General features: G+C 41.9%; 1 protein-coding gene across 1 annotated transcript in view; it reads left to right on the plus strand.

The window, feature by feature from the left end:
- The window catches only part of loxl2b (lysyl oxidase-like 2b), a 34,905-nt gene that overhangs the window by 1,952 nt on the left and 15,467 nt on the right, over nucleotides 1-17,486 (plus strand). Inside the window, exons 4-6 of the mRNA XM_044025325.1 lie at nucleotides 2,671-3,030; nucleotides 3,435-3,610; nucleotides 16,452-16,663. Coding sequence (XP_043881260.1) covers nucleotides 2,682-3,030; nucleotides 3,435-3,610; nucleotides 16,452-16,663 — 737 coding nt within the window. The 5' untranslated portion in view covers nucleotides 2,671-2,681. The remainder of the gene's footprint in view (nucleotides 1-2,670; nucleotides 3,031-3,434; nucleotides 3,611-16,451; nucleotides 16,664-17,486) is intronic.

Consider the following 17,486-nt stretch of genomic DNA (forward strand, 5'->3'; position numbering starts at 1 on the left):
AATTGACTGATTTATAAGGCAGAATTTTTGCCAATTTTTAATGATCAAGAGGAATAATTGGCAGGTTATTCCTTATTTATGCAATTATACACACTTTTGTTTGTAGAGACTGTTGGATAACCTGTTTTATGTGTTTGTTAAACACATTTATATTGAGTTTATGCATAATTTCTATTTAAAAACATGCACGCGAATTGCAGCGTGGACACAAAATGCTTATTTTTGGCATGATTAATCTCTCGATCATTTCTCGATTAATCCAGCACTTGTTTGGTTCGTGAAATTCCAGAAAATCCTGGAAAATGTTGATCATTGTTTACCTGGAAATGATGACGTTGTCTAACATCTTATTTTTTTCCACAAACCAAAATGATTCAGTTTTGATAATTTTTTCCTTATACGGGGCAAAGAATCGAGAAAATAGTGACATTCAAGATGCTGAAAAATCTGAACCGATCATCGGTTAGTTGAATAATTTTTACAGCCCTAAACAACAACAACAACAAATGACCACAAGTTACACACTCCAGCTTTAAATTCGTAATAGATGAATACATTATTAATTCTTGCACGATTACAGTTATTAAAATAACTTTTCTCCTTACATTAAGGAAGCACTTTGTTTAAGGACATTTTGAATGGAGAAAACAGTTTTCTGTGTCTGTGCAGAGAAGCTGCTGACATTCTTATAACATGACACTTTGACCTTTTCAGCCAGTGTTCATCCCCTCCAGCAGCAGGTGGGACTTATATACTCTATATGAACTATATATACATATTTATACATATGTAGGCCACAATATGGCTTCCCAACTCTTTTACAAAGCACAGCTGAGCCAGCATTTAAATTTAATTTGAAAAATAATTGTTGTTTATTTACCACAAAAACATGTGTTGGTATTTTCTAAAGGCAACAGATGTTTTCGGTTTCAGGGTTTGGACTTTAGAGGCGCACAAATGAGGGGTGAAGATGGGGTCAGAACATCCTGAATGTGCCGTTCAGATTGATTCATTGTTGAAGTAGCTCCAGCTTCATGTTTTCTTACCAAGAAATGACAAAGAATTTGGTTTGATCTCCTCCTCCACCTTGCAGTAGTTGATCCTCTCTGATCTACACGACCTCAGCTGAACCTCAGTGTTTTTCCTCGTGACAACACATGGACACCAACACACACACAGTGTTCACAGTCCCAGAGGCCGAGGGGCTTCACCACTGTAACGTTTCAAGCTTGTGCAACCAGTGCCACGTTACAACGAGGGGAGGTGGAAACACTGCAGCTGAACGATTGTCGCCTGCCAGATGTTTTTCACACAAAAGCAGAGAGATTTGAGGTTTTTAATCACTCGACTGCTTGCAGAAACACAGCTGTGTGTTTTTTTCTCTCTGTAGAGGTTTGAAGGAGCAGCAGCACAGACATACATCAGTGTTTTTCTGCTGGGACGTTGTTGTTAGTGTCTGTTTCTCTATGATGATCAGAGGATAAGTCAGAGTGAACAGTCACAACACAGTGACGTGACTGTTCTTGTTGTATATCGCGGTCTCAAATTAAAGCTGCAGTGTGTAACCTCTGCTGGTTGTTGTCGCTGATGTTTTGATCCGTGAACACAAATGATGTCACATTATTTGTTTGCTGCGTCCTTCATCTGAGAACAGGCTCTTTCAAGCTAAACTATCAGCCCTGACTTAGGGCGCGTTTGTGTGCATACAGCAGCAGAGCAGAGGTGGGCGGGGACAAGAGGCATTTACCCCCATGAAACTGCTGAACGACTGGGTTTCTTTAAGCAAGAGAAAGAGACCTGTTTGTCGTCATCTCACTTTACCAGCGCCATGTGGGTGTTTGCCTCATCTGACATAAAATCACTTTCTGTGTGCAGCGCGGGTGTGTCGCCTGGTAACACCAGATAGACGACGATAGACTAATTATGTTGAAGTTGAGTTGAAACTGCGTTTAAAGTAATTTCAATCAAGAGTCGTTTGAAAGTCATAAAGGTTAAAGGCTTGTGGATTTCTTTCCTTTTTTAAGATATATTTTGGGCTGTTTGCCTTTAATTGGATAGGCTAGAGTAGCGTGATGGGGGGAAGACACACATCAAAGGACCAGGGGTAGAATCAAACCGGGGTTGCTACAACTCTACCAAGTGAGCCATTCTGCGCTCCGACTTATAGGGGAATGTCATTTAAAGAAGTTTGCTCAATTCTGAAGGCTTCAATTGCTACCGATTCAATGACTCTTGGAGAATGCTCACAAAGATTTTGGATGAAGCGACTCCTCCATTTTTCCTTTCACGCCAACCTGTCTAGGCAGATGGCCGCATATTTTTGAGTCTGGTTCTGTCAGAGATTTCTTACTCTCTGATGATGCCTAGTGCTTGCTCATTGTGTGAACTGTTGGGTTTCTCTTCTCTCAATAATACTTTAAAGGTTTTAGCTTTACTATATACAGTGCCTTGAGATGCCTTGAGATGCCTTGAGACGCTATACTGTACAAGTAAATCCAAAATGTGATAGGTCGATCAAAATCCGGTCAAAAACCTGGATGTAAACCTGTATGCCCGGCGTACGGGTTCCCTTTCATTCTTGTTCTCACAATGGACGTAACGTTGCAATCAACCATCTGAAGCTCCCACCAAATATTCTTCATGATCGCGCTGTCTCCATTTTTTCAACAGAGCCAAGCAAAATGCAGGCCTCCCACCACCTGCCCCACTGCGCCGTCCTTCTCCTAGTGCTGCTCAAGTTGACCCAGGCCCAGTATGAGCACCTGGGTTACCCGCTGGGCTACCCAGAACCAGAGCAGGAGCAGTACACTGCCCCGGAGCTGTCGCCGGACACACCCAGGATCCAGCTCCGACTGGCCGGAGATAAGAGGAAGCACAACGAGGGCCGCGTGGAAGTTTTCTACAACGGCGCGTGGGGAACCGTGTGTGACGATGACTTCAGCACGCACGCCGCTCAGGTGGTGTGTCGCGAGCTGGGCTACGTGGAGGCCATCTCATGGTCGCCATCCTCCAAATATGGGAAAGGAGAAGGTGAGTAAAGCAATGTATTCTTCCGTCTTAATTATGTACACAGTAATCTTTAATCTCTTGTGTGTCAGAATGAATGGCTTCTAATGGTGAGATGGAAGATGTAGGATTTCTTTACTAACACCCACCTTTCACCCACCTGTTTACATGCCTCACTGCACTGACTTAAATGCCACATGATTGGCAGTTGAACGTTTACCTAATTCAGTGGCAATTGAATGTATCTTTACACCATGGAACCCCTCCACATGATCTCTTAATTCACGACTGATTTGTCATATTATGAAAAAAGGACTCATTGAAATCATTGATTTTCCAATTCAAGCTGCCTTTTTTCCATCACTTAAGAGAAAAATCTTCCCCTCATGGAATCACTGTTTTTAAACATTTAAAATTCTCTGTGTTAGGACCCATCTGGTTCGACAATCTCCACTGCACCGGCAAAGAGAAGACCTTGGCGCTGTGTCCGTCAAATGGGATCGGTATATCCGACTGCAAGCACACGGAAGATGTAGGCGTGGTCTGCAGCGACAAGAGGATACCGGGATTTAAATTTGTCAACACTCTACCCAACCATGTCGAGGTAAACCTGCTCGCTGTTTCCTAAAAGCTTTGTCTGTCCGTCAGTGTGATAGCAGGACTGCTCAAAAACTACTCTACTGGTTTTCATCAAGTTTTGTAGAGGGCCGCATTATGACCTATGGAAGAAATTGGATATACCCATACTACCCATAATTTAGTGTGTAACTGTAAAGCAAGGTCCTTTTTTTGATAAAGAAGCCCGCTAAGCAAACATAGATGAACGACATACTTTCTGATATGTCAAGGCCGCTGTAGTCCTCCTAAACAGTTCAGTTCAGTACAGTATGTATTTTTTGTGCTTCCATTAGGAATAGTACCAACATAACCCAACTGTTCTAATCTTTGGTACCCTTCCCTTGGCGTACCAGAGTAAAATGGTATATGAGTATGGTCAGGGTAGCTCCACCCATAACAGTCAGCACATTGGGTGACAGAAAAACATGTCACTGGCTTGCGAGCTGTGTAAGTCGAGGCAAATGTTGTGTTGTTGTCTGTTGTGTCGCCTTCGATGTTGCCGTTTATGGCCGTCGTCAAGCTACGTGGTCGTCGGGCACAGCCCACACCCCGGCTACCAAGTAAAGGTACTGTTCTCAGTCAAAATGCAACCCTTACCCAGGGCTTTCCCATTCGGAACCACACCGTACTGTACCGTACCATGATGGAAACACAGTGTCACTACTCCCTACGCATTGCACCGTTAGAGAGATGCATGTGTAAAATAACCTTTGATATCTTTCAAGAAGATGTTTTACTCGTGAGCCAATCAGCAGGTTTCTTGTGTAATTCTTCTCAACATTGAGATTCCCAAGCAAAGGAAAATATGTGCGTTAATGTGTACATTTAGTGAGATAATAATAATAATAACAGACTCTCATCATAACAGTTATAACAGCCCCCTTATAAATTCCTCTTTCCTGCTTGTAAAGCTCCTCTACGGTCACAAACACCACCATCATCATACTGTTGCCTTCACAGGATTACAACTGCTCATAGTTTACCTTTTAGATAATAAATCTCTCCTGGTATTTGTCTGGAAACTGTTGCGTATACTTAAAGTCACTAAGCCAATCCCCACTCTGTTTTCAATCGCATCTCTCCTGTGTAAATAGCCGGCAGTGAAAGTGTGTAAGCGAGAGTGTAGTTTAACTGGTAATTATTAGGTGTTGCACTCGTAACTGTCTGACTTGTCTGCAGCTGATGGACCTTTAAGAGCAGAATGTTATCTTTCTGCTCACTGGGCAGGCCTCCTCACAGATCCACATTCCAACATGATGAGGGAACCGTGCACCCCTACCAACTCTCCGCTGCTGTCTCTCTCTCTGATCCGGTCCAATCCTTTGACTGGAAGTCTATGGGAAAATTAGCCGACTTGTCACTTGATTTATAACGTCAGAAAACATTTTCCTGAGGAGTTAATGTCCTCAATCACTCGTTTCAGATGTTCTTCAGAAGAACACGATGTCAGTTCTGTAAATCATGTTTCCAATAGACGATAGACGATAAATCATGGCACATATGATTGGACTCAATCATATGATTGGACACAATCATATGTGTGACTGACAGCTGGTATCCTCAGTAGAATCTTGGATGTATGCTAATGAAATTTGGAGTCTCTAACCTGAAGCAGAGAAGGAGGAAACAGCAGAGGTCTGCAAACCTCACTTCTCACATTTCCTTTACTTTTTAGAGCAGTGCTTTTTCCACATATGCAGTAATTTTCCCTCAGCACATGTAATCATACACTTTGATGTGTGAGGCTAGTGGAGGGTCAACCTCAACGCTACATTACGGGAGTGGACTCATTTAGCTGACTTCCTGCATAAGAGGGCTACAAACACTGAAGGTAAAGATTAGGATTCTCCAGAGCCGAGCAGCACATCTGGAGAAGTCTAGACGTCTGCAGTCAAGCTGGGATAGAAGCTGAAAAATCAACACACTCAGCTTTTCCATGCACTAAAAGAAGCTGATGTCGTTATCATCTGGAAGTGGTAATCTGGTGACTCACCCGGGCACATTTGAGTGTGCAATGGCAGCCATGACGACATGTTCGTGGGGGTTTTTGTGGCATAGGATGATTAGTAGGTTCTCTAAATGTTTGCAGTCTGCACGTAGTGGCACCACTGCGCTCTCAGGTGATGGTAACCACAGTCCAGCGGCCACAGAGGAAATACCCAGAGAGTGAGCTCAGAGGGAGGTGAAACGTGAAGCCTCACACGGACGTGTCACTGACCTTTGACATAAGCTCTTTGGCTCCTCTTTACGTGCCCTTTGTCGTTTTCACATTGTTGACAGAATGTGTTAGATTTTCTAACTTGGTGCAGTGGATTTGCTCTCAGAAAATACTTCAGTCTTTTTGTGCTAAAATTAGCAGGTAAACACAGTATCTTTAGTAAACCCAGTAATCCAGGTAGGAATCCAAGCAGCGAGTGACTGATTTAAAGAACTTATATCTTTAAATACAATTAAGTAAGATTAAAAAACTAAGAAGCTGTGTCCCTAGTTGTAACAGGTAATGTTTGCTCCAAATATTGATAGTTACCGGCTATGCTAGCAACCAGAAGATGATTGGATGTCATAGGTTTGTGCCAGAAAATGGAAGGAATTTGCATTACTGCCAAAAATGTAGAAGAAGAACATTTCTACCCCCTTCCAACTGGTGTTTTTGACTTAAAATGTCATTTGAATCATTCTCTATGAAGCACATTTGTTTACATCCATTAGCATAGACATAAACTTTTAAAATCCAGAGTGTGAATGTGGTTGAAACTAAGGTTTTTTTGACCAGTTTCAATGTGGTATTGTTGTCAGAAAAGAAGAGGTTTAAGGAATAGTTCACAGGTTTGTATGTGACTTCCGCGTCTCAAGCCTGTTTTACTGCAAAATGAACAGATAAACCCAGCATTTTTAACCCAGGTAAATGAGCAGTGAGTTAGTGAATTTAAAAGCACTAATTCCCTACATTAAATAAGATCACAATAAAAAATGTATTGAGCTTTGTCCCAAGTTGTAACAAGTAAGTTGGATTACGGCTATGCTAACAGTCAGAAGATGATTGGCTGTTATGGCGTCGCGGCCAAAAATGACACAAAAGACACAAACACGTCTGTGTCCTCTTTTATGCTAAATTTAGCAGGTATACCCAGATTTAGTGATTTCTAAGGCAATAATCACATTAAATAAGTAAGAAAAGTATAAGTCTGTCCAAAGTTGTAAAAAGTAATTTACTGCAAATATTCATGGCTAATGGCTATGCTAACAGCCTGAAGATAAATGGGCATCATAATGTTGTGCCAGAAATGACATTAATTGTGTCATTGTCAAAAATAAGCAAGTGGAAGGAAAATTATATTCCATTCTCACTGGTCTGAAAAAATGAGAGTAATTGGCATTAAGTCAGCAAGCATTAATTTCCAGCTGCTAGGTGTTGTCGTAAAGTAAAATTGTCGTAAGGTGTCTGATGAAGAAATAAAGTTGGATGTTATAGCATTAGCCTTATGTTTTAGCATTAGCCTAGCCATTAACCATGAATGTTTGTGGTGAAGCTTACCTCATTTTACCTGGATTCATGCAGGTCCTGTCTTTTTTATTTTAACCACTTTGTGAAGCCAAAAGCAAGTTTCCACTTTTGTACCAGTGGTAATGTGGTGTTGTTGACGAAAAAAGAAGAGGTGTTACATTTTGAGTGTTTCTAACTTGGTACATTAAATTTGTTCTAGTGTGGTCAGGAAAGTTCATGGGTTCGCACGGTTTCCAGTGACTTCTGTGTCTCAGGAAGCTGCTGGGCGATACAAACAATGTAGGTTGACACCCAGTGTTCATCTCTGTGTCTGTGGAATAAATAACATGGCGGCGTCTCGCCAGTGTTTATTTATGCCATATTTTCCTGCAGTGTTTTCAGGAAAATCGTCTCCCTCGCATCAGCATTTTCAGCCTGTGCAGGAGTGAATTTTTCTCAGGGTGGACCTGCGAGCACACGTACATGCATGACATTCCATTTCCAACCATTTTTAACATTCTGGGGTTTATGAAATGTGATTTTTGGCCGTCCCTGTTTCCACAATGGTCCAACAGGCTGCGGCGTTTATCCAAGCTACATGAACAGTGACTCAGTCAGGCCCCACCTGATTTATTCAAGCGGGCACAGAATCAGCAGTCAGAAACACGTGAGGAAAGAGAGTTGAGGAATTATTCTTAGCCACTTTCAGCTTCATGGGCACATGGTGACAACTCATGTGGAGACTGGCTTCACAAAGTCAGCAGTGCAGAAAGTGTGCAGAGGTGTAATTAGTGCTGGACATCGTAATTGCTGCAACCACTGTCAATGTAAACATCCTCAATTATAAGTCAGCAAATGATTTTAAAGTTTCTTAGGAACTGGTCTTGTCTGCTTTTTGAAATGAATATGGTTGCAACTGATGTTTACTTTTGTCATTGATCAGTCTTATATTTTCTTGGTCGATTGATTTGTTGTTTGGACCATTACATTTAAAAAGACATTGTCCTTTTTGATATTTAGTGTACTACAATATAAGAATTATTCATGAGTGAACGTCTTAGAATATGAGTAAAGACATGCGAGTCAGTTCTCTCCATTTCTTCCGGTCTTTGGTGTCCTCGGGCTTCAGATTCAGTAACTTCATTATGCCTTTTTTCTTGCCAAGTCTTCTTCGGTCTGACGTATACGTCAGAAAATCAGCAATTTGATAATAATCGAGTGATACATGCAACTAACATTGAGCTAGTAAAGCGAGACAACTGTAAATAGGTTGGATTTTGAATCAAAACACAAGGAAACATCCACAAAAAAAAACTTTGACAGTACAAATGCTTTTTGTCCCCGCCCGCTCGTGCTCTGCTGCTCTATACGCACAAACGCTCCCTCAGTCTGGCCTGATAGTTTTGCTGGACAGAGCCTGTTTTCAGATTCAGAGTGTACTTATAACTGTTCTGCTGCCATGCATGATGTCAGGCAGATACATTTTCATCTAATTTGATGATCAAACACATTTTCCAAACAAACCTTTCCAATTTTACCACGTTCCAGCCTCCAAATTAAGACAATATGACATTTTTCTAACTCGTTTCAACCAGACTAAACAGCTTAGAGCTTAGAGTAGTAGTAGAGTAGTAGTAGAGTTTCCTCTCTGAAGCCAACCCAGAAGTAATAATACATTCAGTGGCCACCAGGGGGCAATCACTATGATGTAAATAATGTTACAGTTTTAGGGGAAAATAGTTGATAAATGACCACTAACTTGAGTGTGACAGCTGGTATTGTCAGACTTAACATTCATGTGTTTTGAGGACAGTGCACATGGGGTGGGATGAATCAGTTCTATTTTTCTTCCCAACTGCAGCACATTGTTGATATCTTTTCCAGACTTGCAGACCCCGGCTTTAATGTAATTAGTTTAAAGGAATGTTCAGTAAATGGTGCAGGTTATTGCTTAAACATGTATCATTTGTCTTGTCTTGGAAACATGACATTTTTCTAACTCGTTTCAACCAGACTAAACAGCTTAGAGCTTAGAGTAGCCACGTCCCATTCTGCCTGCTCTCCTGTCCTGACAGATCTTCTGTGAAAGTTATGTCAGAACAGGAACGGGGCGGCGGGCTTTTCCTTATCTAATTCTCATGCAGCTTTTCTTCTCTGCTCTCTCCTTCTCCCTCACAAGTAATTATATCACAAGCAGCTACACCACATGGAGTCTACAACTGCTATTTTCCTCTTTTTAGTCATTTTTTCTCTCTGAGGCCTTAAGGTCAACTCTTCACCTTTTTTGTTTCACTATAAATCTCCTGTGAGCCATAAATGACAGCCTTTGTACACTTTGTACAGTGGCTCCCCTTTGTGTCACAATCTTAAAATGGTTCTGAACTATTTAATTGTTATTTTTTTCCACGTGCCTGGTAGATGTTTGTGTCGTGAAGTAAAAGCTGTCACCAAAAAGGCTTCACATTCCCACAGCGCAGTGCTAACAGATGTTTATCCTCTTGAGATTCTTAAAATAAAGCGCTATATGTGACTTAAGTGAAGGTACGATCTCTGGGCTCATACAGACAACAAGATATGTTTTTGATTGTTAAGACTGTTGTTTTTTTAGTTGTGTGCAGAACAGATTTGTCTGCTGCGGCCTCTTCACAATGACGTGAAAGATGTCGGGCTTAAAGGTCCAGTGTGAAACATTTTCTTCTGTAGAAGTTGAAGATACTACTCATAAGTATGTTTTAATAAGTCTATAGTTCCTTTAAAATAAAAATGAGCTGTTTTTTTGTAGCCAAAACCATATGTTCATATGTGCTTTAGGCAAGGCCCTTGCTTTAGGAATGCGGTTAGCGTAGAGCCGAGTCTACTGTATACTGGAAAAGCAACTTGGGTGTCAAAGCTGCGTTTATGGGTGGATGGAACAACAGATGACATAAATAGAGTTTGTAAACTACCAGTGAAATTTTAAGTTGTAAAAATAACCTGGCTGGACCATTGTTTTCATTGCAGCCATTGTTTCAGCATAACATGTTTTCTTAGTCTGTAACATATCATGATTTTCTAGACTAATTTGTTGAGTAGTCTACTTACATCAGCTATGTGTTCCCAACATCTATAGAAATCCATATTTCTATTCAAGGTAACCAAGGACCGTTTTATTTTTGACACTCTTTAATGACATCATACCTCGGGGCAAACCACTTTAAATTGAGTTTATAGAATTCAACTCTCTGTGATGCCACACTGCTTTCCAGTGTCATCAATCTAGGTCTTTTTTTTATTGTTTTGATTGAGAGACCCCTAGTGGTCTACAGTAAATGCTTCCCTGAAATCTAGCTATAGACTATGCTAGCTCCAGCTAATCTGAGACCAGGGCACTAGCTAGTCCTAGATGCTAATGTATGCTAATTGGAGTTTGCTAACACACTAAACTAAAGAGAAAAATTAAAATTGTCAGAATACTACATTTGAAAGGACAACTACGGTGCTTGTTTTAATGCACTGCTGGCTCTTTCTTTTTAGCATCTCATACAGTGTTTTCATAATAAGTGTGTGGGTTTTTTGTTGGGACTCACAGTTTTGGATTTCACCGTGACTGTAAAAACCACTGCGATACAATACATACTCTACAAAGAAGAAAACACGAGAGCTCTGTTGATTCATCTCCAAGTGTTTGGCACAAACAGCTGTTGTGTATTTGGACGGCGTGTCACGCCGCAGACTTTGTCGGTTCAAACATATCCGTGATTTAACTTTGCTGTCGACACGTGACCGCGCTTTGACTTTGAAATATCGGAGGAGAGCCGCCGTGTCGTAACGTCGCTTCAGCTTTGATTATCAAATGAAAGCGGTTCAGTTCCATCCAGTCGTTTAATCTTAATCTTCATCTTCATCTTCATAGGTCACACATCAGTCCAGGACTCTGTGAAACATCTGTCTCCACTTTGTTCTCACAAAAGACTGTGTTTAATGAACTCTTAAAGACGGAAATGCACACTGCGATGCAGCGTTCTCTGCGTTCCAACACGTTGACTCTGGACAAACACACTGATTTATTAAGTTATTGTTGTCCCAGGTTTGTATGGGGACTTGTACAAATGTTGAGAACAGACGCACTGTGGCTGAAAATTGTCTGCAGGTCTCTGACACTGAGTTGCAACCCAATAGCTCACGGTATGTGAACCCAGTGGGTTATTTAGCTGCAGATGTGAGGTGATTTCTGCTGGCAGAGACTGGTTCAAGACTTCGATTGGAACCATATGTTTCTAAAGCTCTGTGCGCATAGCTTTTGCCGTAGAGGTCTACAGTAAAGTTACCGAGGAAAAATGCAGGGAGTGCAGGGAAACAAGGTGACTGATCTGTGGTTTGTATCTAAAGTGACTCATAGCAGCGGGAAAGAAATGTCCAGGAGTTAACTAATGATTTTTTTGAGCCTTTTGCTTCATTTAGTATAGCTTAAGGGTCGTCCTGACTCATAAGATATGATTATTGATACATTGGTGGTGCTGATCACTGGAAAGAGGTTTACACAGCAAGACGTCAAGACCTCATTCAGAACTGTTATTAACGTCTGTCCTCGTTGATCCAATCACATGTGGTTAAGTATTCATTTTTCATGCACCGTAGACCGTAAAAATTGACTGATTCCTCTGGTTTCCTCTCTGAAGCCAACCCAGAAGTAATAATACATTCAGTGGCCACCAGGGGGCAATCACTATGATGTAAATAATGTTACAGTTTTAGGGGAAAATAGTTGATAAATGACCACTAACTTGAGTGTGACAGCTGGTATTGTCAGACTTAACATTCATGTGTTTTGAGGACAGTGCACATGGGGTGGGATGAATCAGTTCTATTTTTCTTCCCAACTGCAGCACATTGTTGATATCTTTTCCAGACTTGCAGACCCCGGCTTTAATGTAATTAGTTTAAAGGAATGTTCAGTAAATGGTGCAGGTTATTGCTTAAACATGTATCATTTGTCTTGTCTTGGAAACATAACCAGTAATCCTGCTTTTGATAGAAGCAAATCTGTGTAGGTTAGTCAAAGTTTGACTGATTCACTGTGTTTGTACTCTTTAATCAGATTTAATTCACTGTGTTAAAAGCGTCAGATGTTGAGTAGCGTCCCCAGCTTTGATGTGATTCACGGCTCCATTCCCTTGTTGCTGTAGTTGTCTTTATATTTACGTCCTGCGGTCCTTAGACAAGCTGGCATTAAATCACCGCCGTACATCCCTGCGACAGTCATAAGTCATGTCAGCATGTTTTTGTCAACAATGTCTGAATGCTGAACCACACTCATGTCCCACTTCAGGGGAAAGGAAATGCATCTGGTTCCAATCAGATGATCCCTGAACTGCCATCTTCTCATCACGGCTGTGTCGGTTTGGTCTTTTGGCCCTTTACGGATAAAGATGATGTCATTGTGAGCAGTGACTGTCACAGTGGAGTTTGTGACTTGTACAGTATTTGAAGCTCGATGACAAGCATTGGCTGTAGAATTATCAAAATATAACGTGCACTTTCCATATCTGGCAGTTATTGAACCGTGTGACGCGCTGTGAGTCTGTGATTGGACGGTCGTTCCACCGAAGTCTTGGGGCTACCGTAATGACAAGTATGTGGGTACAAAGCTCTATTTATCTGCTTCCCGGTGTCCATCCATCTGTCTTCTACCGCTTTATCCTCCACATGAGGGTTGTGGGGGGTTACTATGCCAATCTCAGCTCACATAGGGCGAAAGACTTTGCACCCTGGAATTACACCCTGGACAAATCACCAGTCCATAGTTTGGCAACTATGACAGGATGGTAACAGAAGGGTTAATCAATATGAAATAGTAAACGCAAGTTAAATAGTTAAATCAAGCATGTATAAGACAAAAATGCATAAAACAGTCATTTGCAAAATGGCTTCAACATCAGCTTCAAAAAAGTTATACTGTCCCTTTAACGTACACTCATTGTGGCTAAACTGTTACTTTCCATTTCTTTCTTGGAAAGTATGGTTTGCTGTTTGAACTTGTGGCCTCCTGCCTACACACGAGGAAGTTCTGGATTGAGAGTTTATGGACAAAGATGACATGAGCAGAGAACCGTTGCGTTCCAAGTGCAGAAAAACTGTGGTTTGAAACAATGAAGCAGCTATTGAGGGAAGAAAAACACACAGCGAGGCCTCGGTGTAACCTCTGCGAATCAGAGCTGAGTTACAGCAGATTGAGGCCCCATCACCTCTGCTAGACTCATCCCACTAATAGTTTTTCCATCTGTGCTGTTAGAAAAGCTGAGACTCCTGCAGGGAACCTTCAGTCCTCCCCTTTCACACTGTGCCAAAACAGGGCACTTCAGTCAGAAATTTCTTTTTTTTTTCCTGCAAACAGAAACGTGAGCGAAACATGGAAGTCACAAGGACGAGGAAAGGTTGGCACATGGCACATGAGCCAACCATGGAACAAGTTGGGTCTCTCATTCACTGACCTTGAAGCACATTCAAAAATGAGGTGTTCTTGTTTATTTTCAGGGCGGCTCAGCGATGCAGTGGTTGGCACTAATGAGAGTTTTCCTTGGGTACGCTAAACTTCCTACCACAGTCCAAAAACGTGCAGATTAGGGTTAGGTTAAAGATGGAGGTAGGCAACATATTTATTAACAGTCATGATCAGCATCGTGTGAATCTGATCTGAGAGAGAGAACTAGACTTGATTACTTCTTCTAGACTTCCAGCCTTGGGAAAATACTGGCTTTGACCTCTTACAGAACTCCGGTAGCTGACATCATGCAATCCCATTAGGCAACATTTGGAACCAAAACAATGCAATTTTCTCTGCTGTCGAAATCCATCAACGTATATATACCCTGCCCTGGGATGCTAAAAAAGTTAGGGACAAGCAAACAAAAAGCATTTAATGCATCCATCCACCGCTTATCCAAGATCAAGTTGCTGGGGTTAGTCGCTCTTGCAGGGTCTCCCAGAATTCCCTTTCCCTGGCCACATCATCCAAGTCTAACTGTGGGATCCTCAGGTGCTCCCAGGCTTTCAAAGGAGATATAATATCTCCACCTAGTCCTTGGTCTGCCCCTAGGTCTTCTCCTGGAGACATCCTTACCATGTGCTCAAACCACACCAAGTGCCTCCTTTCCACCAGCCGGTAAACTTCCAGTCAGTTGTTACTAAGCGGAAACTTGAACTTCTTAAGGTAGCATTCACAATAAAAACCTTTGATATAGATCACAATTGTTTACATTGTGTTAACGCTGAAGGATTCAAGATGGCATAAAATCAAAAACTTGACACCACATTCTGGATGAAGATACTGGACCACCAGCATTGTGAGGGAACCTCCTCTATAATTCGTAGCTAAATTCTCTCGGTACCTTCTGCAGAAACCGACTGCAGAACATCTCTGCATCTTACTGGAAATAGTCAAGATGGATTATTGAGAACCAGGAAGTGACCTGTCATATAGTCTAGTTAACACCATTGCTAGTTAGGAAAACAAAATTTTACTCTTTTAGTTGTATTTTAACCACCAATAGAGTCAAATTTGACATTATTCCAGAGTGGTTTTGAGTACCGATCAAAACTCATGTTCAGTTTACTCTTTTATTCTAAATTGAATTGTAAAGTGCCTCCAACGTTAACAGTGGGGACAAATCTGGGCGTATCCCCAACAAGTCACTCAATATCAGCAGGAATTGTCCCTAGGATAGGCATTAACAAATCTGGGGTGATGGTGTTGGTGCATTTTGTGTTTTCTCTGTATATCTGACATTAAATCTTGGATGTTTTAGCAAAGACTTGTTGCGGACACTAAATCTTTGCCTTGTTGTCCTGTTTGGTTGAATGTTAGTTCTGTATTTACTTGCTCATGGACTCCTGAGGTTTGGCTCCAGCTTGCCTTTTTTGCACGTCTGTGCCACCGAGTCATGCTCTGTACTGTATATCCAGTAAACCCAGACAAGGTCACCATCCCCGGGTTTTCCACTCATTATCATGTTCCATGATTTCAGCCTGTATCCAGTTTTACTGTGTGTGTGTGTGTGTGTGTGCGCAGCCCAGACCGACCGGTATGATTAATGTGGTGATCTTTGGGAGAAAATAGCAGAGGTTAGACAGACTTGAGGACATGAGGTCTTCACTCTGGCAGCATCTGCTATTCCCTGCAGGCAAATGCCAATTTAGGAATCCCTGCTTTCTCATTATTTGCTGTCTTGGCTGTATATGAGAGGAGCGTGTACCAGCCAAAGCATCGTACCGTGCCACCCTCTGAGCAAAGACACAGCTGCGATCCCCTCAGCCTTCACTGTCACAAAGTACAAAAATGTGTGTGTCCTACAAGTACAGGAGCAAAAAAAAAGAAAGGTTTTTGTAATCTCACTTTAAACTCGTCCATAAACATGATTTGAACACATTACACATACTTACAGTATATAGAGAAACTCTTAGGTCGTGTGCACCAAAGGCTGTAAGAGGCAGAAACAGGAACTGACTTAAAAGGAATGAAACGGCATTTTACCACTTCCTCTTGTTATTTGCTAAATGTGCCAAATGATCTTGTGATTGGACACTTCCCCCTCGCTGTAGGCAAATCCTTTCACATTTATGGACGTGGTTTCCGATTGTAAAGACAAAGTTTTGTTTTGAAGAAGTCTGTAGCCACGCGACGCCACACCTTGACAACACGTGCCTCCATCATAGCCTTACAGGAGGTGAGCAGCTGTAGAGAGGGGCAGCTACATAGGTTTCCGACATTAATGTCATGACTCAGCAGGCAAAAACATCCCCATAAGCAAAAGATCTATCTAATAATTCTTACTAGGATCCATGTGTGACAGAAAGAATCCAGCACCATGCGATCCACCCCAAAAAGGTGTCCGAGGCCCGTGCTGCTCAGGACTTTGGTCATTGGTGAGGTAGACGTCGTGATTATCCGCTGCTGCACGTGTTTGTTTGTACATTTCTCTTTCCGTCATCATCTGCTTTCCATGAATCCATGAACACGTGTTGCACAAATGACGATGGAGGCGCTTTGATAACGTTGGCTGTTAAAGTTAAAAAAATAACCCACTTACAGGGCAGCAGGTCACAGTTTTCAGGATTAACAAGGTGATTCACGACGTGGAGAAGATTTACAAGCAGCTGTACTTACTGTCAGGATCACGTGTTATGTAAGACAGGAAGTGCTAGGCAGAGAAACATTGTGTCCAGAAACAGTAAAACATACCTTAGTTTCTACTTTAAATGTTTGTAAGTGTTGAAATCAGTTTAAGGCTTCAAGTTTTACATCATTCTTTATATTTCTTGACTTACACACTATGTATGTGCTCATTTCTCCGTCTGTCATCCACAGAGCCTTGACATCCAGGTGGAGGACGTGCGCATACGACCCATCCTGTCCTCGTACCGCAAGCGCATCCCTGTGACGGAGGGCTACGTGGAGATCAAAGACGGCGGACAATGGAAGCAGATCTGTAACGCCGAGTGGACGCAGTCTAACAGCAGAGTCATCTGTGGCATGTTTGGATTCCCCGCGGAGAGGAAATACAACGCCAGAGTCTACAAGTGAGTCTTTCACCGCAAGTACAGTACACCTGTGTGTGTGTGTGGTCCTGGCTACGTCACGCCGGAGAGTTTCGTTCACTAGTGGTCACTCAGAGAGAGAAATCTATCCATCTATGTCCACCAAGTGTTGCTCTGGGAAGTTTTTAGAGTCCCGGCCTGTTTATGTTGTGTCCTGTCATGCAAACACAAAAGTGCATTAGCCTGGATTTTCAGTGAAACACATTCCTCCAGTGAAGTGCTTGAAAATATTGGAGTTCACAGTTCCCTGGTTGGACTCATGGCTCACTTATAAGAGCTTCAAAATGTCGATTTATATTTACTTCTTAAGCACAAAATCCATGTGTATGTGGAAGTAATATCATCATTTTTAGGTTAATGGATTACATTAAATTGAAAATTGTAGTAAAACTGCGTTGAAGTGTCAGACAGAAAGTCCAGAGGAACCTTTCATGTATTCACAAAGAAGTATCAAAGAGCACGAACTCCATGCACGAGTTAAGTGAATTTTTGGTTCCCAGAAGGTTCTGGGAGCGTTACCTTTTGGTTTGCGGGAACATTCCCTGAAGGTTCCCCCAGGTTCTCCTGTGGTTGATATGGAAAGTTTTCCTAACATTTCCCTAACGTTAGTTTGGTTCCCGGAACCGTCAGAACCGCCATGTAACCTTTAGAGAACGTTCTCTAGAGGTTCCCAGAACATTCCCCTAACCACTTTTGTCACAACCTTCATACAACCTTGAGAGAACGTTCCACAGTGCTTAGCGAGAACACGACAGAATTGAGTCACTGGAATAAAAATGAAAATGAGAGCTTGAGACGGTCGGTT

Source organism: Solea senegalensis, linkage group LG5 (assembly GCF_019176455.1).
Source record: "Solea senegalensis isolate Sse05_10M linkage group LG5, IFAPA_SoseM_1, whole genome shotgun sequence".
NCBI classification, from domain to species: domain Eukaryota; kingdom Metazoa; phylum Chordata; class Actinopteri; order Pleuronectiformes; family Soleidae; genus Solea; species Solea senegalensis.